The following is a 24,564-nucleotide window of genomic DNA, read 5'->3' on the forward strand; positions in this document are numbered from 1 at the left end:
CTTTAAATATAGTTCAGGCTGGCAAGTCACCTCTGTGCACAGAACTATACGTATTTTACTGCATAGTCAGTCCTCCTCTTTTTTTTTTTTTTCCATTTTTGTTATTAATAATAAAATTCTATTTCCCCCATCTGGATTACAGCTTCATATGCTGGGTAAAAGCCCATGATGATGTCTTTGTTTCAACAAGGGCCATTCATCGTATGGCACATAAAGATTTTTTTATTTATTAAAAAGAAACCAAACAAAAAAACCAAAACCAAAGACAAAACCAAAAACAAAAAACCAAAACCAAAACATTTGTACAGTCAGTGGCTCTGTGTTCCAGAAGAGTCTGCTTTGCTCGATATGCTCAAAACATCATTTTAAGTGACTTCTTCTGGCCTCAACTTTCAATTAAAGGGGTTGAGATCTTAAAGCAGTATTGTAACAGCAATGTACACTTTTCACATTTCACAGGGTTTATAGTTGATCTTTAACATCAGAGAGTTTCTTTGGGAAGGAACAGTAAGAAAATAATGTCTGTCCTTCTCTTTTACTTGTTTTTACTTAAGATTTGGACAAGGTGTTCAATGAATGGTATTATAACTTTTTCCTCTTCTTTTTTTTTTTTTTTTTTTCTTTCTTCCAGGTGGCTTGTGAGGGGGAAGGGCTGAGCTATACCCTAGTAGTTGAATGTCCATGGGGCAAATTCGTACTGTTTTGTCCTCCACTGAAGGTGTTGAAAGTATGCAAAGGCTGCATTCCTGTTAATGTATTTGGGATCATGGTTATGGTGTTGGGAGTCATGAGTGGAATGTCGTCTGGAGACCTTCTCAAAGTAAGCGTGTAGTCAGGTGGACAGGTTAGTCTCAGCGTGTCATGGGCCTGCAGTGATTCACACTCATGGTCATGTTCCAGCTGTTTCATCTGCAATGACATGATCTCTTCATTTTGTATGTGTGCGATATCATTGGTTGTGTTCCTCTGGGGGCTAGGGCGCCTGTGAGTCTCGTGACGCCGCTTGTCTTTCTTGTAATATAATGCAGCAAATGCTAAAATATTGAGGAACAGCAAGGATGCTCCCACAGCAATGGTGACGCTCAGCTCAGTAGAGTAATCTCTCTTGTTTTCTATCAGAACTGTTGTATCCTCGGGAGCTGTTTTATGAGTGTCTTTTGAATGTTTGGGATTGTTGGCAGGTGTCATTGCTGGGCGTTTGGTGGCTGGCCACAATTTACCAGGAGAGCGTCGGGTAACATAAGGAAATGATGTCATGTCAGGAGGGGGTACTTTAGTTGTTGTGGAAACATACTGAAAAATTTCATTCAGGTTGTGAAGGTGTGGCACAAGCTCCAACCAGAAAGCAACTTTTGTTGCTCTGTAGTGATCACGAACTCGTGGTTTCAGGCCAATATGCAGATAAAGCTGATCTTTAGGATTGTATTTGGACCAGGCTACTTCTTCAAAGCGGTTTGGTTTTGTGTGGATGAACTTTGTGTCTTGTGGAACAGGCTGGTTTGGATCTCTACAAAAATAAAAAGCAATGTTATAGTCATTTTAGAGCAGCAACAACAATAACAAAATTCTGTCCCTTAATTAAGGGTTAATCCTCCACTTAACCCAAAAAGAGAAGCTTGGAAAATTTCCCAACATTTACACTACACGTTATTATGTAAACAAAAGTCTAAATACTTACAGTACAATGTATCTTAGATTCAACAATTCTTTCTTGAATGAAAACAAAGAAAGGATGTGTTTCAGTTACCAAAAGCTCATCTGGAGTTTTGTGAGGCAGTCACATACACTAAAGTAGTCTTAGAGAAGTATTAATTATCTTCTCCCATAGTTTGCAAAGGTTTAGGCTCAGTTCTTCTCAAGATTTGACATCAACATTCTCAGTTACTATACCACTACTTCCACTGTTGTAATTAGGCATCTAATCTCTATGAAAATGTTGAAAATACATGTGATCATGAAAGTTTATAATGAATGTGTCTTACACAGGGCTTCAAAACACAAGTATCAGGGCTAATACAGGTATTTGGGACAATATGTCCCTGTGTTCCTTTACTGAGCTATTAATACCCCTTTGTTCAGATATCTGCTTTGGGATAAGACTTTGAACTATTTTTCTGCCACAAATCAGTCCATAATTTGCATTTTGCATTAAGTGTTCAGTGCACAAGGAACTATATATGGGTTTAGAAGCTGTAGTTTTGTCCCAGCTCCTATAGATAAGACCTACATTAGCTGACAAGTTTTATATTAGTTAACAAAGTAATGGCATTTAAAAACAATTGCAATTAAATATTTGAATTCAAAAAATGTTATTATCCTTTTTTACTGAACTTAACCCAAATATTTTACTGCAATTATGTATCTTCTATCTTTTCTTCTCATTTATTTCTTTCATAAAGATTCAAAATAAAGACAAGTCTGTAACATAATAGGTATTTAAATGTGGTTAACATACACATACCCTTATAATTTTGGCAAGCCTTACTTAGATAAATATAACTTTCTCTGGGCATGAACAAATAAAGAGTTTAAAATAAATCTATTAGTTTACTATTATGACCTACATTAGTTTTAATCCTCTCTAGCCGTAAAGCATATTTTCAGAGACTTTGTGATATATTTTACTGAGAGCATATGATTTATTTTCTGTGCCTTGCTCTGAAAACTTTCCATTCTCCTTTCCATTCCCATATGCATTAGTTTATTTCCAGTGAAAATGATTCTAATATTTTCCTTTTCTTCCAATATACTGTTATGAATGTTATGGGAATATGAAGAACTACTGTTACATATTTTAAAGCTTTTTTTTTTTTTTTTTCATTTCTGTTTCCAAAGGCCCATAAGCACGATTGCCAAATTTAGTGCTCCTTTGTTGTTTGTAAATATCTATTCCTTAACCGTTCTCAAAATGGACTGATAATTTGGTTTTGATAATCTTATGATTCTTTCATTCCTCTGTTTACCTGAAATATTTTTTCCTTTTTCAAGTTGAAGAAATAATTCATTTTCTGTGTAATTTAAGTACTTTGTTTTGTTTATGTATGTGGGTTTCCATATTATACTGGATAAAGTATTTCCCATCTCAATAGGATATAAACTAAAAGTTCAAGAATGGTAGCTATTTTTTATTATTATTATTTTATATAAATTCTGTAAATTCTGAAAATAGTAATTTTTTATTAATTATTCACTATGGCTGAAGCTTGAAAAAAAAATCAGTTTCCAAGTACTGAGGCATTGGATTTTAATATGCTCATACTTTGAAGGATTGTAACATGCATTGAGGAAGGAAATGAAAGTATTTCTTCTATTCTCAAAGAGCACAGTGAAGGATTTAGCAAATTCAAAAGGGAAGATATTGGCCCAGCACAATATATCTGCCACAGTGCATTTGGGCTCAACACATAAATTCTAAAACAAACAAAAAATCAACATGATTATTAAAATGCAAAGCATTTTTCTTTCAGACACTCAAAATCCTGGAAGAGTTACAGCTAAAACGCCCCTTGTGTTCTTCCCTCTTGCTGTTCTGATTCAGAACAGACTCTCAGACTCACAGACTCTGGAAAGGATCCTACATAAGACGTAAATTAAACTAGCTCATGTAAATGAGTTGTACTTCATTCATAGTAGAGGAGATGAAGAAGTTCAGTAGTTCAGCTAACTATACTTTGTTTCTAATCCCTTCCCTCTTCTCATGAATAGTTTAAGAAAGAGGAAGGAAGAATCCAGGACTCGCTGAAAGTAAAAGGAAATTGAACTTTATCAAAACAGAAATTACCAAAATGTTTAGACTTTTTTTTTAGTGTCCATATACAAATGATGCAGACAATGATTTTAGCAAGTAACTTTCTGAAATGAAAATTCTTCCTCTAGAAACAGCCTATGAATATATAAATATTAACCTTCCTTTTCTTTCTTGCTGTTCTATTTGGTAACTCCAGGTCTCCTTTTTAACTGTCTATTAGGAATACTGATTTGTACTGACTCCTCCTCCAAACACAAGAGGGAAAGCTACAGATACATGAGACTAGTCTTATATACTGGGATTTGTTTACATGGCCATATATTAGCATGAAATACCCCAATAAAACAATGAACAGAAAAAAAAGCAGTCAGTCGTAAACACAACGACTGCATGTGAGTTGATACTAAACCGTATTGTTGGCATCAATTCTAGGGTTAATCAATAATTGAGTAGATGGTCTTAATATTGTGTAACTGAACTTGGAAGATAGGCACCTAAATAATTTTTTCATAAGAAAATGACTAAATATAGTTCTAGCTAAAGGATCTAATACACAGTAACATAACTTACCACAATCATCCTGTGGATGTAAATAAGAAAATTTTTATTTTGTCCCTCCTTCTATGCTCACTGGTGATATTTCATAACATCATAACTTTACAAGTTATGACATGATGAGTCCTTTCCTGGTGATGTTAAACAGTTTATCTTATAAATATTTTTTTCCAGTATCCTATTAAAAAAAAAACACGTTTCCAGTATTGTGGATAGCCATAAAATATAGATGTACAAAGCCTGCTCCAAAAGTAATGCCTTTTATTTTATCATATTGGCTCAAAATATCAGTAGTAGATGATGGTGGTATGGCAGCAGTGGGACAGTCTGACAAAATGGCTTCTGACATGGCGTGTCATTGAATTCCTCCATGCAGAAAAAATGGTACAAATTGACACTCATTGACACTTACTGAATGTTTCTGGAGACCAAACAGTGGATGTGAACACAGTGAAATGGTGGGTGGTACATTTCAGCCATGGGGATAGCAGTGTGAAAGGCAAGCCATGTTCTGGATGGTCAAGCACAACTGTCATGCTACAAAATGAACAGCATCTCAATCAGCTCATCACATTACTCAGAGTGGTGACTATGTTGAAAAAGAGTGTTTTGTAGCTGAGAATTTGCTAGTGTTGCTGTGCTCTTTGCATCTGTTGTAGTTTCCATGGAAATAAACAAGAGGCATTACTTTTGGAGGGACCTATGTAGATACTGTCTTTTCTCCTATACAACTAGCTGTTCAAAAAACTTTTGATCTGCTACATTAACTATAACTTCTGTTTTCCTTTTTTTTAGCCTCTCACATCAATTTGGTGTTTCTGGACTCTCGTATGGTTCCAGTGTGTAGTTACAGAACAAAAGGAGACAGAAGATTTTCCTTTAAAAACACATTCTAATTATGATGATAAAAATACAATCTGAATAGTTTTTCAGTTCTATACTTTTTCATGTAACAAATCTCACAGTGCATAGCTTGGTTCCCAATCTCAGTGGTTGATAGGGAGGAATATTTTTTGTTAGAATTTTTTTTTGTAATTCTTTATTTATCCTATTGCTAGAATAAAAATAATGTTTGTTGTTGCTCTTATTTCCCTCTGATGATTTGTTTTCATAATTTATAGAGTTCAGATTAAACAGATTCTACCCCTGAAAATGTTCCTGTCGTGAAATGCATGAATTTGTCTGAAATATACATGACAATCTTTCTTATCTTACATTTTTTATTAAAATGCAAAATCATCTGACTTCACCTATCACTTTCTTTTTCCCACTTTCAACCTGCACTGCTTTGCTCAATTTAACATGTTGCAGTTTATTGTCATTAAATTCTCACCTTTTGGGTTACAAATGTACATTTTTTTTTCTGAAGTGCTATGAAGTAAATGTGTCTGCAATAAATGCTGACTGAAGAGTAGCACACATTCCTGTTCACAAGAATTAGTAGGTGACCCATAGGGCAAATAAGGGAACTCTATTTCATAGAGTCTTCTGTTTCACCAGAAGAATTTTGAGAAATGTTAGGAAATTTTCTCTTATCCAGAATTCCAAATAGCATGTCGAAATGACATTTTTCTTTTATGTAATTTTGCAAGAGCATTAACTATTAGTCACCATAATGGAATTGTTACATTAATGCATTTCATTTTTGGTGTCATTTTTTTACTTCATCAGAGAGTAAAATGTCCTGACAGTTACACAATGAGTCTGCTTCCAAACCACTGAAAGGCCTACTGGTAATTTATTTTCCTTAAGCAGTCTTCTTTAATACATACTTAAAAAAAAAGAAAAAAAAAAAAAAAAAAAAACTCTGTAGAGTTTCTTCACACTTTCCTTGATTTTTTAAGTAATCTCTCATTATTATTATTGAGATTGCCATTCCTCCCTGAAACACTGCTACACAATCATGGTTTTGCCTATATTTCCTTCCCTCACTTTTACCTGTTCCCACTGTTGCCATACTTCCAATCAGCTATGAGCTACTGAGGAAAGCAATGCATAAATACTGTTTCATCTGACCAACAGACTCGCTATTGAAAACCGTTATTCCTTCAGAGAAAAACATCAAAAGAAATGCAAAGTTCATAAAGGAGTTCACAGAAGATTGATTTGAAAATACATTTACTCTTTGTAAGTTTAATTATGTCTTCCTTTAAAAAGGCAAACTGAACAGATATCCTTAATAACTCAGTTAACATTTTGCTTCAGAATCAGTGACAATAAAATAATTCAGGAGTATTCCTCTGAATTGCAAAGAAATTTGGGATTTGTTCTTTACACGTATATCTTTCCCACATCTGACTTGAGAAGAGATGGATAAGTGTGGACAAAGACTCAGAGTACTTTAACTACTCAAAAGAGGGTAATTTTTAGAAACCTGATAAATGTTTCTGAGAACATAGTTTCATATCCACTTTGTGAAACTGCAAACCCTTCTTCACAAGAGTGTCACTTTCAGAATATCCATTAAGGGCTGGCACACATCCCCTCACATCATCCCCGCTCCCTCTGCTGATGTATCTGCGAGGAGTATAACACACGGCCCTAACTGACAGAACATTTGTGCATATAAAATTACAATTTCTGTTAGGATAGTACTACTGACAGTGGACTGAAGCTTTAAGTGCACCTCTTAATGAAGCTCTCACATATAATTTTCCACACAGTGGAATCAAAAGCCATATATTCATGCAATTTTTATATCCCAAATCTAGTTTGTCTCACCTGCTCTGTAACAAATTACTTCCCTATTTCTAGGCTAAGCTAGAAACAAGGTTTTGAAAAGGCTAACACATGGGTTCATAACTGGATGATGGTTAAGTGTAGCTTGCTGAAATTAGCTTTCAAGTAGAAACAGCTGCAAACTGCTTGCAACTATGAGTAATAGTGGCAGTTGGGGCTGAAAGAAACTTCCTAAAAATTGTTTAGATGCAACTTACTGTACAGGGAATAATCATAAAAGAAACTGCTACTAACAGTGGGAATGTGGAGATCTCTGTAATAATTCCAATCTTGCACATTTGCAAGAACCTCATGTCCTCTACGTACACGTGACACTTAATTCATACAAAAACAAAATCATGATAAAATACTCTTTTTGAATGTGCACTACAGTCAACGTGTGGCATTATTTGTCCATAAGCCAAGCTTTCACCAGTTTGTCTACCCCAATCATCCAACTGATGTCTTATTGTTTCCACATACATCTAAATATTTCACAGTTTATTCGCTTTTGCGTCAGTGCTATGGGATTTCTGCATTCAAAAGTACCTGCTTGTCTACAATGCACCTAAGTTTTCTTTTGCTTTGTAAAGTGAGCTGAAATATTGGATTGTGTTTTAATTAATATCAAGGTTTTTGTTATGACTGCAAAAAGTCTCTGCCTTGAACATCATCTTGATATGTTAAAGATTGCTAAGAGCTGTAAGTTTCACAATGGGCGTCTTTTAATTTTTCTTATAACGCTGCATATTACTAACTGCACTGCAGTAAAGCTGTGATTTTCAGAGTCCAATCCCGCCACTAAGCATGGGAAGATTTACAGCACCGTTGTGCCATAAGTATCTTTGTTCAGTACTGAAGACTCAAGGTCAACAAAAAAGTCCTTGCTGTACATGTAAAATACCAGAATAATATTTAGAGGAATGATACAGAAAACAGAGAAATTATTAATAGCACTCACATATTAAGCTGCTCTGAGGGTTTTTTTCTTTCATGTCTATAATTCTTTTTCCGCAAAATATTGATGTATTATTTTGTAAGCAGAATTAACTTGAATTTTTAACCTCAAAGCAAAATTTATATCTGAGTCTTTTCTTCATCCCATCCCACTATTCATTATGGCCATTACAGCCTACAGAGGGAAAAAAAAATAATCTTTCTAGTGTCTGCCTTTCTGATTCACTTTTTCTCTGAGCTCCCATTCCTATGAAGGTCACTAAAAAGAAAACAACTTTCTTACTTTTCTAAGACATAAGCTCTATCTGCCTGACTGTTCTTTCTTCTGGTAGAATACATTTCCTCTGATTTTTCAGCATCTTAGTGAACTGCTTTTTCTCTAAAAAAGGCTTTTTCTTAATAATTGCCCTATTTCTGAATCAAAAATACAGTGCATTATTCTTCTCACTGAGCTACTGAAAGAAAATAGTTTGCAGGAACACACTAATTAAAAATCTATTAAATATGAATAAGCCCCAGTTACATAGTGCCTCACACATACTAAACAGTGCTATAATCGTAAGTCACAATACAGGCTTGGAGCCACTGCTATGGTAATTTGACTATTTTAGGAGCGTGTTATCAACAAGAAGGAATGCTAGAGGTCAAACTTACCCAGTTTTGGCGAAGTTTGTCCAGTATGTCATAACAACTGCACTGAGCATGACATCATTTTTGGAAAAGTTACAGTTGAACAATTCTGTTGGGCCAATCATAGGAATGCCAAACACATACGGGACTTCATCACCATGAGCTGAATCAGCCCAGCTTGGTTTCATTTCACTTTGGCAGTGGTGATAAAATGCATAGAAATACGTTGGAGATCCATACTGGGCATGCAGATCAGCAGTGGCAACAGCAGGAGCAACCCACTGGTGGTCAGTAAAAAGTGCTACCAGGGTCTTTCGTCTTGTTTCAGGGTTTTCCTTGTCTGCCCAGTCTGTATACATGAATTTAATGGTCTCTCGGAGTGTATCTTTTCCTTCTGGATAACCATATAGATTGTCCACAAAATTGGAGACAGAAAAGTCAAAATCATTGGGAGAAACACCATCTTCATTGTCTACAATGCCATCCACAAATTTTAAACCTTCCCCTTGATTCACACCCAGCATTATATCATAGTTAAGGAATTCGCCTTGCTCCATGAGAATCTGAGGGTCATCTGGAATCACATCTCCATCTATCACAGGGCCAAAGGCAATGTGGTACGTGGCTGGAGTGATGGTCTGTTGAATGAGTTCTTTGTAGTTCTTATTCCGAAGGCATTCAACCAAATCAGTGGTATCCAGCATGTCGCAGCCGACTTTATCTGCCAATATCCGAGTGTACTTGGCAGGCTGATAGTTCACTGCCCAGCTGGACAGGGCTGTTCCACTCTGTATGATTGCCTTTTGGAACAAACCTGCAGGTGCAAATTGTTTAAATGCAAATCAAATTATATTAAAAATAAAATAAAATTAAAAGCAGCTTTCACTAAGCAAAGAATGCTTTTGACTAAAGAATGCATATTCCTATATTTCAATTCAGTTTGCATATAATTTTCTCTCTATTTCCTTTTTACAGTGTCTGTAATAGGCTATTAATTTAAATCTCTCTTGTTCTTGTTGCTCATATAGAGAAAGAATTAAGGTTTCAGATTATTGTTTCAAGAATAAAACTCATGCTTGTAATGCAGTTTTCTTTTTCTTTAATGGAAGTCCCCTGATTTTAGCACAGTGGTAGTCCTGTAAAATTTTTCTGTAAAGGGGTGGCAGCTACAAGCAATCATAACCTCTTTGCCATGTCGATGACTCTCATAAATGCACTCTTCAGTGGTTTAAAGGTCAAACGAGAATTACACACTCTCATTTCTTTCACAGAAGCCATGCATCATTTAATACAAAAAAATGTGCTCTGCTAAAATCAATTTAATAAGCTTAATCCCTCTCCTCTGACATTTTTCTTTACCACCTTGAAGTATACATACGTAAAGAATATACATACATATATATACATATATGCATGATTGTGTGTAGTACTACCTATATGGTGAATTAATACGCATGATTGTATGTAAGTACTACCTATATGGCGAATTAAAATATGTTTGCATGTTTTGGAAGAATATAAGACAAAAATAAATAGTTCCTTGTGGTTGTTTTAGATGTATTAATATACAGAGCAAACAGAGACTAGGACTGAAGAGCTTCTTTGTGACAGCAAAGCACTGAAAAGCAATCGGAGCTTACTGGAAGATCTGCCTCATCTCCTTTTTCCTAGTAAAGTCAGTAAAAAGACCTATTGTATACTTAAATTAAAATGCTTGGGCCTCTTCTACACAAGATTTCTGCATTCAAACTCTTGAAATACCAAAGACAGCAAGAGCTACAAAAGCATTTGAAGACCTTGAAGCATTTACAAGGAAAAATGACTGAGACCAATAGACCCTTGGTGGTAACAACTTACTGCACATATCACAAAATTTCAGTGATGTCATTGGTTAGGCTTTCCATTGTTCCATCTGCCTGTTTTTGGCAGGGCTTACTCAACCGTTACTTACTGTATGCCATTGTGTCACTACCCTAAATTGTCAGGAATAATTCTATGTGCTTCCAAATAGGATGTGTTTACAGCAATCATTCTACAATGGCTTGCTAGAGCTGAGCTTTCTTCCATACATTTCTGTATGATAGGAGTAGCATGGTATTATGAATATGATAGATATTTAGCTGTATTGGGCTTTTTTTACAAAGTTATTAGTTCAGGAAGAACAGCACTGTGGGAGGGACCCACGTGGAGCAGGGGCTGAGTGGCCATGGGGGGGCGGCAAGGATGAAGCATTATGAAATGACTGCAGTCTCCATTCCTCATTCTCCTGTGTTGCTCAGAAGGAGGCAGAATAGGATGGGTGAGGGGAAGGTGTTTTTTTAGTTTCTCACTGCTCTAGCCTGTTATTAGCAAAATACAATAAATTGCATTAGTTTACTTATGATAAGTCTGTGTGGCCTGAGAAGGTAATTGGAGAGTGATCTCCCTGTCCTTATTCCAACACATAAGCTTTTTTCATCACATTTTCTTTCTGTCTTCATTTGAGGAGTATGAGTGAGAGTGGCGCAGTGGAGCACAGTTTCCCACCAGTGTGAAACCACAGCAATTTTTTTGTCTTCTATTATAATTTTTTTTTGCAGTGTTGGTATTACCAACAGGTATCTATGAGGGCTACACTGAAAATAATGCTTCCTATTTTATTATATTAGCGTTACTTTCAGAGAAAATTATGTATATGGTACCAGTTCCATACATTCCTTGTATTTTGCTGTTTTTTGTTTGTTTGTTTGTTTGTTTGTTTGTTTGTTTTCAGGGTAGACATTCTGCCAAAATCTTAAAAATTCTGTGTAGGATCTCACAATAACTGTGGGGAGTTATATTAATTTTTTAAGTTTGAGTTCTGTTGTTATTAATTAAGGAAATAATCTAAATACATGTTGAGAGGGTAGACAAGAATGTTTATGATGCAAAATACAAATCTAGAACAATAAATAGTGGGTATTTTACAAAAATTACAGATGTAGCATAATTCTATCTACTGATTTGGCTATTTTTAAAATATATATATATATTCTGTTTTATTTTGCTTTGTTTTACAAAAGATCATAAAAGAATCATTTCTCCATTACTGTACGCTTTCCTTACCTTCTGAATAGTGAGAGAGCGTCAGAAGACTGACACAGGAAGCTCCTGCCCCAGATCCAAAAATAGTAACTCTTTTTGGGTCTCCTCCAAAAGATCCAATATTTTCTTCAATCCAACGCAAAGCTTGGATTTGGTCAAGCAATCCGTAATTGCCTTTTGCAGCTTGGTCCCCAGTACTTAAAAAACCTATAAGGCAAAAAGGGATAATTTTAGTTCACCAGACACAGAATTGGCTGCAGGATATCCACACATTCACAACACATACTCTCATATTTTCATCTTCTGGGCTATTTTTTTTCCCCTTTTTTTAAAGGTTACGGTCCTAGTTAAATGTCTCCAGCGCAGGCAGTAGAAATAATTCTGCACACTGTTTGATTTTGGTTTGTTTTGCTCTGCTGCAAAGGTTTTATTTTTGCAAAATCATTATTTTCTTTTTCTGAAATAACATCATATCAGTGAAAATATACAGACTGAAGATATTAAACATTTAATAGCTGTATGTTATTAAGGTACAAAAGCTTAAGAAATTGTTTTTCGGTAAAGGCAACACACAGCAGCAAATCATACACCAAATCTTCCACTAAGAGCAATGCTCCCTTAACACATTCATTTAAATGCTTCCTAACCTGGACCAGCATTCTCCTGACCTACATAGCTCTATAAATCACTCTACTTTTGATAAGGACGGACATGCTCAGAAAAAAGAAAATAGTAAAAGGAACAGGAAACAATGACAAAAAATCACACTCAAATTTTTCAAAGGGTTTTTATTAGGAAGACAGCAAGTAAACTGTGAACAATTCAGCCATTAGTAGGGAGATTTTATCTGAACTAATCAGGTTTTGTTTCTTTCCTTGGAAACGGTAGGAAAAACTGTGCTACTGTTTTTTGTTCCTGTACTGTAGTTATCAGATTTTAGAAACAAAGAACGACACATTTGCTGCTTGTCTTGCTGCTTAGAATCAAATGACCAGAAGACTAGGACCAAGATTAATTTGTTTTTCTGAAACCAACTAATGTGAAACATTAGCCACGCTGCCTATCATTCACGGTCTAGACCTTGCGTTACATCACAATTACTGCATCAAGTCACGTACTTACAATTTACACTCTTTAACTCCTACAGACTTTCACTGTCAGACAACTGGAAGTCAGTAGTCTATAAGAAATACCTTAAATCAAATGGATGTTTTCAGGTGGACATCACTGAGTTAGGCTCCGCTGGCAGCAACATGTCAAGTGAAAACAAGGGACTCAGTTACTAATGTTTAAAAGCTATCACTTCAGAAAATTAGCCAGAAAGAGGCCTCACAACTCAGGAGATCTAGAGTCCCAGAGCAGTTTGAAGCCAGATTAACCATCTGCAGCCTTGAGCCACTTCAGCCTACTATGCCAATGTCTTCTGGTCTGTTGGGGAAGGAGACCCAAGACCCCAAGGAAAAAAAACCCTTGTGGTACATACAAATACTGGCAAATGGAAACAGATTTCTTTGTACTGCTTGTAGGTATTTTTCAGTAACAAAAAGGAGGGAAGTTCACGAAGTTTGAGTAATTAAATGACTGAAAATGGAGGAAGTGGAAAAGAAGGTGAAAGTAAAGAAGAAATCGTATGTTTTGAACATTCACAGATGCATTTCCATAATGCTTTCTATGATAAAATTTCTAAAATGAGGTGCAAATCCAGCCTCAATATATAAAAGTAATGCCACATAAAGAACTAAACTCTAAATTTATAGCATCATATAGACTACATCATAGTGACATAAATTTCTACATGTAAGATCAGCCATAAATGAATGAAAAGTATTACCTCTCATATAAAAAAATCATATTTAATTAGCAATTTTAATTGATATTTAATGTCAATAAATGTTTCATTTGTTCTTTATTTCTTTTTTTAAAAAATGTTATACAATTACAGTAATATGAGTCATAACTCTATGGCTAAATATACATGGCTTTCATATAAAACAACAACTAAAACCTCTAACAATCAGAAGCAAGGGAGGCAGAACTGCAGTAACACCTTCTTTCTCTTCCATACCAAAGAGGAAAAAGAAGGAAACAAACTATTAATCCCTCTCTCTCTCTCTCTCTCTCTCTCTCTATATATATATTTAACAACTGTCTTCTTTTTCACATGCCTTTATTATCTTTTTAAGACTGTCAAGGAAAGAATAACCCCCTTGCTGACTTTGTTTGTTGAAGTTTACCTCAATTTTCTGTAATATTCTATAGTTAAGCTTTTATTTAGTCTGAACTATGACCTCCCTGAGAGAAAGTGACTGTTGTAACCTTCAAAGCAGCACAGTATAATTATAAAAAATAATATTCAGATCTTAAACATGTTTCAGCTCTTCTAGCAGTATCAGGATAAAGCTGGTTGATATTTGTAATTTTGAATTCTTTCCAAATGAACTAAAAACTGACTGAGTAAAACTGCAGTCAATGCAGATATGATGTTAGACAAATTAAGATTTTTGTTCGTTTCAACAGTTCTCTGATGATTCTTATTAATTGCAAGAGCAATTTTTCTTAATTTAAAAACTACGCATCAAGGTAAAGTGTCAGCCCCACATGACAAAAACTGAAATCATAAGTCCGTATCTTCTTGATGAGGATATATTTTCTTTCATGTTCTGAATACTTAATCAAATTTTTTGTTCAAATCCATTTCAGGAATTTCAGGCAAGGAGTAGCTATTTGCCCAGAAATATGCAACACTAACGGATTTTTTTAATTATTATTTTCCTGTAACCACTATGAAAATTTCAGAACACTTTATTTGTATGTGACTCTTATGTCCTAAACAATCAGGAATACAGATTTACTTTTAGATTATACTTTGTGCCTTGTAAGCACATGTTTTTAAGTGCAGTAAGAATATTTTCCATTTTTCAGTATGGTACAACTTATAGGACAGTCTGTGAACTGAAAATCCATGGATTAGTACTTTAATAGGACACAGAAGCCCTTCTCACTATCCTAATGAAACAAAGAAAGGATGGCAAGCGCTGAATATAGGCAACAAATAACAATTTTTCCTTTCCATATAATGAACCAGAAACACATTGGCTGTAATACTCCATTCTTGACTTTATAACCTGTTTTCCATTAAATAACTATACAGTGATTGAGAAGGACATCCACATGGATCTCCTGCTGCAAAATGCCACAAACAGCGACAGCAGAAAAAGAGGAATCTGAGCACAACATGTGTGAGTGAAATGTCCCAAACATTTTTAGGGGACATTTGTTCCAAACTGATTAGCCATGTAAGGAGGGCAAGAACGCCACCAGCTGAACTGAGCAGCATTCAGGGATTAAGTGTCTTTGGAAACAACAATCAGTCTGGAGAGAAGTATAAAAGAGGCATGAAAATTTAGAAAAGTGCAGGAGTTAGTGATGATCCTGAAGTTTTCTTTGAAAGTGTGCCAATGATCTGAATTACAGTGCAAGCATGGGCATGCACAGGATCAAAATAATAAGACTTTTAGTCACATGATTTTCATTTGCAAGGAGCAAGCAAATGTGAAGTTACATTTCAGCAGTGCATCTTGTCCATATATAGAAACATTTCTGCACAATATTTCATTTACAATAAATATGATATTGGAATTTAATGTATTCTAAAATTCTGGCAATAAAATTTGCAAACTGAAAGTTATACAATGGTTTATGGGCATAGAATAGATAGTTTATATAGTAAATAGAGATAGTAAATTAGAGGATAAATTTAGAGAGTAAATAGAGGACAATAGCATGAGTATGTCAAAGCAGAAACAATAATAACTGACACTCTTATGCCATGTAGCACTCAGATGAAATGAGGAACGAAAGGGTGTATAGACCACTGTTAACTTTAGCTACCGAAAAGCTTTGTGTCTAATCTAATATTATTAGCACTATCCTGACAGATAGCATGTGAAAAACAAAGCAAAACACTCTCCAAAAACAGCTTCAGATTTTTACACACCTGAATTTGAATGGATAGAATTCCCATAAAAGCAATTTTTTATCCAAGCAGACAACGGTATATGATCAGCTGAGACCAATATTTTAGGCAAGTTTAGATGAAATCAGCCCTACATAGAGAATGAAGCTAGTACTGGTAGTTTCCAGAGTTCAGGACAGCCTAGAAAAAGGGCAGCTTCTGCTCTGCCTTCTATGAAAACACTGGATGACTCCTCTGACTTCACTGCATTCCTGGACTGAAGCATCAGAAATGTTAATTTGTTTCCATCGGAGGGCATTTGAATAACCTTGCTGCCATTTGCTCTGAAGCAAGTGGGCATACTATTGCCATGAGTACAAAACAGACAAATATACTCTTAGATAAGTTAAAGGAGGAAACATCATGAAGTTAAATACAGTGAGTTATGTTCTGACAGCTTTAGAGATAAATGCCATCTCCAAAATAATCAAAATCCTGCGGCAATTTGCATTTATTTATTCCTATGAACTGATTTCCTATGCTTTTAAGTCACTCCAAAAATAAAATATTATGATGACTTTCCTTTTCTATTTCCCAGTCAGTATTACCCAGGATTATATCACTGAGGGAAAAGTCCATTCTTCATCTTTGTATTTGGTCCTTGGACCTAATCCATATCAAATCAATTTGATGGCTGGCTGAAAGCCTACATTTTGACTATGAGTGTTCCTCCATTGATTTTTTTTTGTCTTTCAGTTCTTCTTCTCTGTTCTTTGACTTTATTCATTTATTTATTTATAATTTTTATTTTCTTTTTCATCCTAGACAGTGGAACAAGACACTAGGCACTGAGTTAGTGAACTGTGTTTAATTTTTTTTCTCTTCATTCCTTACTCACCCCTTACACATCAGTCAGCAATTACATTTGAATTTCAATGTCAACACCAGCTGCAAAGGAAAGTTTCCATAATAAAGGCCTTCAAGTAAGGAGTAATTTGCCTGCTCTAAATGAAGAGCAGCACAATGGTAACAACTATCAAGAACACACGTACAATGTGACATTTTTCAAATAAGGTAAATATTACTTCATGTCTTTCACGTCCTCTGTTTAAACTTGCTTATTTTATTCTCATCTTAGTGACATTCGACATACACAACCATATAGTTGCGTATATCATTGTCTGCAGCCTGTGCCAGGGCTAATAGACTATATAATAATAGACTATATGTTGTTAGAAAGCTAAGAGGAAGGTAAGGAAGCCAGTAAAACTAGAAATTGAAAAGATTGTCCTGTTACGATTTTGTGCAGGTTGTCTTTGTGAAACAAATAGCAACAATTTTATCTTATTTTTTCTCAAGAACCAGCGCTTTGCACTACTCAAGAAACTCTTAGAACACATTTTTGTAAAATTTGTAAAAAACAAAAATTTGTACTGCAATGATGGGTATAAAATCTTCCAGTGGAAAAAGACAGGATCTAGTGTGTGAAAGCCATATTTTCTTTCTCTTTCAAAATAATATCAAAATTCACAAAGGTAATTCAGTACTGGAAAATGACACCAACTTTTTAAGATGTAAAGGAATTCACATATGAGAAAACTAACCATTTTATTTGACTTTTACCACACTTGATGAAGAATAATATAAAAATGAAAGACTAAATTTCATTCTGTCACACTGTTTATTAGCTAATAAAAGAAAATTCACAAGTACATCTTAAAATGAGACATATCTTCACAGCAAATTAATATTTTTCCCCTCTTGCACTTTATATATTTTCTTAAAACCAAAATATTCAATTTCTAAGCTTATGATGTTGCCCTTACATGAAATGTAATGCCAAACTCAACAAGATACATTGAACAGCCAAGATATCGTAGTGAAAAATTAATCAAGGGCAAACATATACAAAATAAACAAGTTAGTGAACTTTAATCTATTTCTTTGATTCTTTCTAAACCCTGTTTCATTTTAAATTTCCTCTCTTTATGCCTCTTCACAACTGCTGCCCAGAACTGGGTATCCTGCTCCAATTTATTTGTCTCTCCAAGTTTCTCAAAAGGAAGATTAATTTGTATTATATCTGATCACAAACAAGACATAAGAAATATGAATAATGTGGAAGAGACTATGCTTGGAAGCATAAGCACGTCTTTTTCATTTTCATTAGTTTCATTTATGAAATGCCAGAGGAGGGTATTTTCAAAGCAAAGCACAAATGACAAACATAAAGCAAACTCCTATTTTCTAACAGCTTTTTTTTTTCCCTGTACACATCACATTTACCAATGTAAAAATGCTCCTGCTGAATATAAATGCTAAAATCTTCAAACGTTAAAGGCAATCTGTCAGGATTTCATTCATTTCATTAATTGAAACCATAACTAGTATGTGAAGTCCCTGAGATAGAAACAGTCTGAGGTTAGAGAACTATTAGAGGGAATTGATATATATGTTAGTTACTCTTCCCCAAGCCTCCCCAACAGAGTTCAGAGGTAGGATGCTTTGCTAGATTTTTTTTTATATTCTGCAACACTGTCTCTTAGGTATGGCCTGGTCCTCTAAAATAGAGGTCACAGAAATAAATTTCAGTCTGCTATATTCATCCTATCTGGCTCCAGCTGTCTCATTTGAATTTTAACTCCAGATGTGATGAGTAAAAAGAAAATTGCAGTGAAGACAAGTCATTTTCCAGTTTCCATATAAGTTAGTAGATTGTAGTAATACATAAGACATAGCAATACCTTTTAAAACAATATTCTAACACGAGCTTAAGCACAAAAACAGCTTGTTAAAATTGTGTCTTGATGGATTCTTTCAAATTAGTTCTACTATGAAGACAAAACAATTACCACATACGTAAAGTACAAAAAATAGGTGAGAGAGAGGGTAGTGTGAGAATACTGCTATTTTTAAATTTTATTTTTATTTTTATTATTTTTATTTTTATTGCTATTTTTTTTGAGGAGAAAATCTAGATTCGAATACATTAAAGTCATCTGAAAATGTCCTGAATCACATATGATTATAAGAACATTTAAGGGAAAAAGGATGAGAAAAGACAGTGTGATGCATAATAGCAAGACTTAAAATCCGATTTTATATATATTTCTAAGGAGTGAAAAGCTTCTTAAGGACCATAAATTTATCAGTCTAAGGAGGTCAACAAATTTCCTTCAGTTGAGCTATTATGAAATTTCTATCATAAAATATTTTTAATGAATCCAATTAAAATTTGTACATGACATCATTTTTAAATCTGCCATGTACAGTGTAAAATGCTGTGAAACTATTGTGCAATGAGATTAGGCCCACTAATATTATCTATAGTATTAGATATTGAAACTATACTCAACATTCAATTTTTTATTCTTCTTTCATGGTGAGCAGCACATAACTTCACAAGAAATATCACTGAAAAAGCTTTTGACAACTGTTCTGAATGTAGATTTTTTAAAAAATGGTAAACAAAGATGAGAGCAATAAACACTGCAGAATGCATTGATTGGTCTGTTATCTTTTCATTTACTATTTATCCAAGTGGTCACAGATTAAACTTGCCATTACACAAAATATAATCAATATCACAATAGATTCACAGAACTATAAACACTTTATATATATATATATATATATAAAAAGAAGTAATAAAGAAAAAGAAGCAAGTTAAGTTCAATCTGTCGCTCTAAGAATGCTACTGTCAGGGAAGGAAAAAGAAAAAAATGAAAAAAAAATAATGTGGAGTCAAAACCAAAGTCACTAAACAAGACAAATGCACTCCAAGTATTGAAAAGCAAATGAATGAGAATCCCTGACCAGCAGCCAAGCACCCTCATAGCTGCTTGCTTAGTTACCTTTCACCAGCACAACACAGGGAGAAAATACAAAGAACTAAAGCAAGATGATCTGTGGGTTGGGATGAAGACAATTTAATAGATGATAGAAAAACCCAACCAAATCAAAGGACATTGTTCAACACTTCCCAAAGGCAGATCAATGCCTAGACAATCTGAAACAAAAGTTACTTTGGAAGCCAAACCCACCCCTTTTTCTGCCTTCAGTTTTATTCTGCTCATGGTGTCATATACTAAGGGAAATGACATCAAATGGAAATTTCAATCAATTTTTATGTCTGTGTCACCTATGAGCGTTTTGCCTACCCCAGGACTAATGACCTGCAGGGAATGGGGTTGGAAAAATACAAAAGCCTTACCGCTGTGTAAACACTTCTGCAGCAGCCAAAACATTGGTCATTGGTGTCATCAACACCATAAAATCAAAACACAGCAACGTAATTTAACTCATCCTAGCCAAAATCAGTGTATTATTTCACAGTTATGGTGCAAACCTCCATTTCAGTAGCATCTGATTTCTTTTTAGAAACTTCAGAAATTTTATATTGCTAAGACTTGAACTTTTCATGTTGTGGAATGTTATGAGCTTTTAGACTACTGGACCGTCAACACATAATTTTAAATTAACACTTAAGTGTTAAAAATGAGCAGGAACATTGTAACATTTCAATGTTTATAAACACTTCTTATGAGAACAAGATTACATTTTACTTCTTTATTGAAAAAAAAGATGATTATGTCCTTGCCTTACTTATTTCTATTCCATGCCACTATAAAGTATAGTGTCAATAGCTATGAATTATGCAGAATGCTGTCATGAAAGCTTGTGTAACATGTAGTAGGATTTTTCTCAGTAATTAGACAAATCAGCTCTGTTGATAATATTTGACTAGAATTAGTAATATCCTCAATGCTTTGAAAAATGCTTAACTCTCTGACAACACACAGAGTAAGAAACTGGGGAGAAATGAACCTTTTCACTTGCTAGTCTGACTAATCACTAACAAAACCTCTAATGAAATTCCTGCGAGACAAAAATAAAGTTGAAAAGTGAGACTAATATTAAAAATCTTTTTATACTACACACTCTGTGCGTATCTTGTTAAAATGATTAATAAGTGTACTGTACAGTTCCCTTTGAGATAGGTATAGAACAAATGGTTTCCTACCAGAGTAAATGATTCATAACTTTTAACCACCTTGATCAGTAGGGTTTTTTTGGTACTCAAGTGCTCCTTAAAAATGAGATTTCTAAGATATCCTGCAATATCTAAGATGCATACTAAAGAACCCAGTAAATGGAAGCAGACAAGGTGCTCCATTTAAACAAAAACTTGATAAATTAGATCAGAAGACTAAATAGAAATGTATTAATTCTTATTTATTTTTTTATGCTGGAGGATACTGGAAGGAAACAGAATTTCCTTTGCCATCAGTTTTTAATAAATTCCGGGGGAATGGGAGTGAATACATAAATAAACATACAAACATTTTCTAGTCTTCAAGTTTTGTTCCTTCTTAATATGCTTGATAAAATGATTAAAGTTGCTTTGCATTTGCCATAGCTAAAAGGATTTGCATTTGCCATAGCGGAAAGGGACCACAGAGGAAATGAGTTCTATTGCTGCAGCTACCAAGATTGTTGTATTCAGGGATATTACATTTGGGTGTACTTAATTTTCACAATATTGGTAGGTGTGTAAGTATGTTTCAGATGTCTGTATCACAAGTTAGACTTTGTGCTACCACTCTGATTTTGCAGCTATAGGTAGGGTAACTAAACTTCATTCCTCTGTTGAGGACAGGGCCCCCAGGAAACCCCAATGCCTGAAGCGGCAGATGAGAGCAACATAGCCAGCATCCCATCATTTGAAGATGATCAGGGGTTTGGAGCACCTCCCCTATGAAGACAGGCTGAGGGAGCTGGGATTATTCAGCCTGCAGAAAAGAAGGCTGCAGGGAGACCTCATTGCAGCCTTTCAGTACCTAAAGGGAGCCTACAAACAGGAGGGAAAGGGGTTGAAAAGGTTGGTGACTGCAGGACAAGGGGAAATGGTTTTAAGTTGAGGGAGGGAAGATTTAGGTTGTATGTCAGGGGGAAATTCTTTACAGAGAGAGTGGTGAGGTGCTGGAACAGGCTGCCCATAGAGGTGTTGGATGCCCTGTCCCTAGAGGTGTTCAAGGCCAGGTTGGATGGGGCCCTGGGCAGCCTGGTCTAGTATTAAATGAGGAGGTTGGTGGCCCTGCATGTGGCAGGGGGGTTGGAGATTCATGATCCTTGAGGTCCCTTACAACCCTGGCCATTCTGTGATTCTGTAATTCCGTGATTCATCCCTCACAGGACTCCTATATGCTGACGTGGGAACTCTGCTCTCTCAATGATATACTAAGCAGCTTTGGAAATGGCTAAAATGATATTTCTATAAAGATAAAAAGTTTTCGTGCACTTCTGTCTCCATGTACTATCCCAAATAGAGCTTTAGAAGACTTAAATCAGATCAGGTAATCTTTCAGGAGTAACATAAACAGTTTTCTAGCAATTCTAGCAGTATACTCTTATCGACTGTGACTTCTAATGATAGGAAAAAAGATCCTATATGCAAATATACTTTTTTTTCTTTTTTCTTTTTCAAAGGAACTTTTGACAAAAATATCTTAATGAAATCTTTGACACTGAAGTCCACAGAATATATTAAAATAGATTGTCTCAGATTGGGTTTGCACACCATGAATATCTTGTAAGAAATAAATGGATTTAAGTAATGTGCTTCAGCATTCAGAGTTCTAACAAAGTGAACAAAATCAATGCTATTGCACACTGAAATGTTCTGAATTAATTATTCTAAGTATGCATTTACCATGACTGCAGAATCATTATGTGTTACAATTGATATTCTTAAAAAGAAAACAGAAAGAAAAAAAAAAAAAAAAAAAGATGTATGAAACTTCACATCACTTCCAAAGCCACAGTAACCCAACCATGAGCACACAGAGTTTTAAAGCATAGTTTGACAATACAGGAGTATTCCTAAGAGAAACAACAAATGGAATGTCAGTAACTGTTATGTCATTATCTGCCAAACAATATTCCTTGCAAGTACTAAATTTGTTCCTAAACTGAGGCACTTCATCCAAATTAAAAAAAAAAAAAAAGTTATTTGGAAGATAGACCTCAGGTCAGACATACTGAATTTAAGCACACTATTTTGCAAAGAAGAAACTAATGAGGATTCCTCAGTAAGAGTGAGTGAAGAGCCTGGCACTGAATTTTCATCCTATGATGGGGCATTGGAAGTGTGATATACACAAGTCCTCATTTCCAGCAGTGCTCTTGGGGGGCCTAAGTTATTCTGATGCTGTCAGGCAAAGTTCCTAGACTGGAAAATGGGAAACATGCATCCATTAAAAAAAAAAAAAAAAAAAAGGATAAAAGAAGAATTGGAAAGGTAAAGATCATTGACTCTTGCCTCTGTGACTGGGAAGATCATGAAGTGGATCCTCCTGGAAGCTATGTGAAGGCACTTGCATTAACTGAGTCAGCCAGCATGACTTCACCAAGGGCAGATCATGCCTGACCAATCTGGTAGAGTTTCACAATGGAGAATGGCATCAGCGGACAAAGGAAAAGCAGAAGATATCACCCACATGGACTTCTGCAAGGCCTTGAACATGGTCCCGCACCATATTTCTTCTCTCTAAATTGGAGATACCCAGGTTCAAAGACTGGACTATTTGGAGGATAAATGATTGATTGGTTGGATGGTCACAGCCAATGGGTTGTGATCAACCAGTACATGCCCAGGTGGAGGTAGGTAATGAGTGGTGTCCCCCAGGGGTCTGTCTTGGGACTAGTGCTCTTTAGCAGCTTTATCAGTTAGGTAAGGGCATTGCATGCATCTTCAGCAAGTTTGCAGATGACACCATGCTGAATGATGCTTCTAACATGGTAGAAAGAAGGGATGCTATCCAGAAGGACCTGGACAGGCTTGAGAAATGGGCCCAGGAAAACCTAATGAGGTTCAACAAGTCCAAGGGCAAGGTGTTGCACTTGGATCAGGAAAATCCCAGATATATTTACAGACTGGGAAAAGAACTCATTGTGAGTAGCTCTGTGGAGAAGGTCTTAGGGGTCGTGATGGATGAAAAGCTGGACATGAGCCAGTAGTGTGCGCTCACAGCCCAGAAGGCCATATCAGGGCTGTATAGGCCCATATCTGGGCTGTATCAGAAGACAATGGGAACAGAGGAGAGGGAGTTGATTGTCCCCCTCTACTCTCTGCTTGTGAGATTCTACCTGGAGTACTGCATCCAGGCCTGGGGCCCCCAGCACAGGAAGAATGCAGAGCTGTTAGGGCAAGTCCACAGGAGTGCTACTAAGATAATCAGAGGGATTGAGAATTTCTTCTATGAAGACAGGCTGAAGAATCCGGGCTTCTTTAGCCTGGAGAAGAGAAGACTCCAGGGGGATCTCATTGTGGCCTTCCAGTACTTACATTAGCTTATAATGAGGAGGGAGAGTGACTTTTAAAATAGTTTGATAGTGACAGGAGAAGGGGGAATGGTGTTAAACTAAGAGGGGATCTTTAGATCAGATGTTAGGGGTAGATACTAAACTCAGAGGGTGGTGAGGCACAGGGACAAGTTTACCATAGAAGCTGTAGATGCTCTATCGATGGAGATATTCAAGGACAAGTTGAATAGGGCTCTGGGCAACCTGATCTAGTGTTTGATGTAGTATTTGGCAACCCTGTGAATGATAGGGAGTTGGAACTAGATGATCTTTCAGATCCCTTTTGATCCAAGCTGTTCCATGATTCCATGATAGCAACATGGAAACAGGAAGTCACTTCCTTGTTTTAATAAATTTTTCCAATAAGTTTTCAGTAAAGCTCTATTAAATTTGGAAAGTCATGATCAGTCTTGCCCTATCACATTACATAAGAGATCAAATTTTGTTGCTATTTTTTTGCAAGTCTTGTCTAACATATGTAATGACTGAGAATAAATGCATATTCTTCATTGAGGTTTGCAGCTCTTTGAATTAGGTATAATTTTGAAGATTTTACATGACATTCAGCTAGGCT

At 35.5% G+C, this 24,564-nt stretch overlaps 1 protein-coding gene across 3 annotated transcripts in view; it reads right to left on the reverse strand.

Moving 5' to 3' along the window:
* Window positions 1-657: 657 nt before the first annotated feature.
* The window catches only part of NLGN4X (neuroligin 4 X-linked), a gene marked incomplete at both ends in the record, with an annotated part of 108,367 nt that continues 84,460 nt past the window's right edge, over window positions 658-24,564 (reverse strand). For all 3 annotated transcript variants that reach the window (XM_079538779.1, XM_079538778.1, XM_079538780.1), the window contains 3 exons: window positions 658-1,507; window positions 8,633-9,422; window positions 11,693-11,878. In XM_079538779.1, the coding sequence (XP_079394905.1) occupies window positions 658-1,507; window positions 8,633-9,422; window positions 11,693-11,878 (1,826 nt within the window). The remainder of the gene's footprint in view (window positions 1,508-8,632; window positions 9,423-11,692; window positions 11,879-24,564) is intronic.

This window comes from Tetrao urogallus (assembly GCF_951394365.1).
Source record: "Tetrao urogallus genome assembly, chromosome: 1".
In the NCBI taxonomy this organism is placed as follows: Eukaryota; Metazoa; Chordata; class Aves; order Galliformes; family Phasianidae; genus Tetrao; species Tetrao urogallus.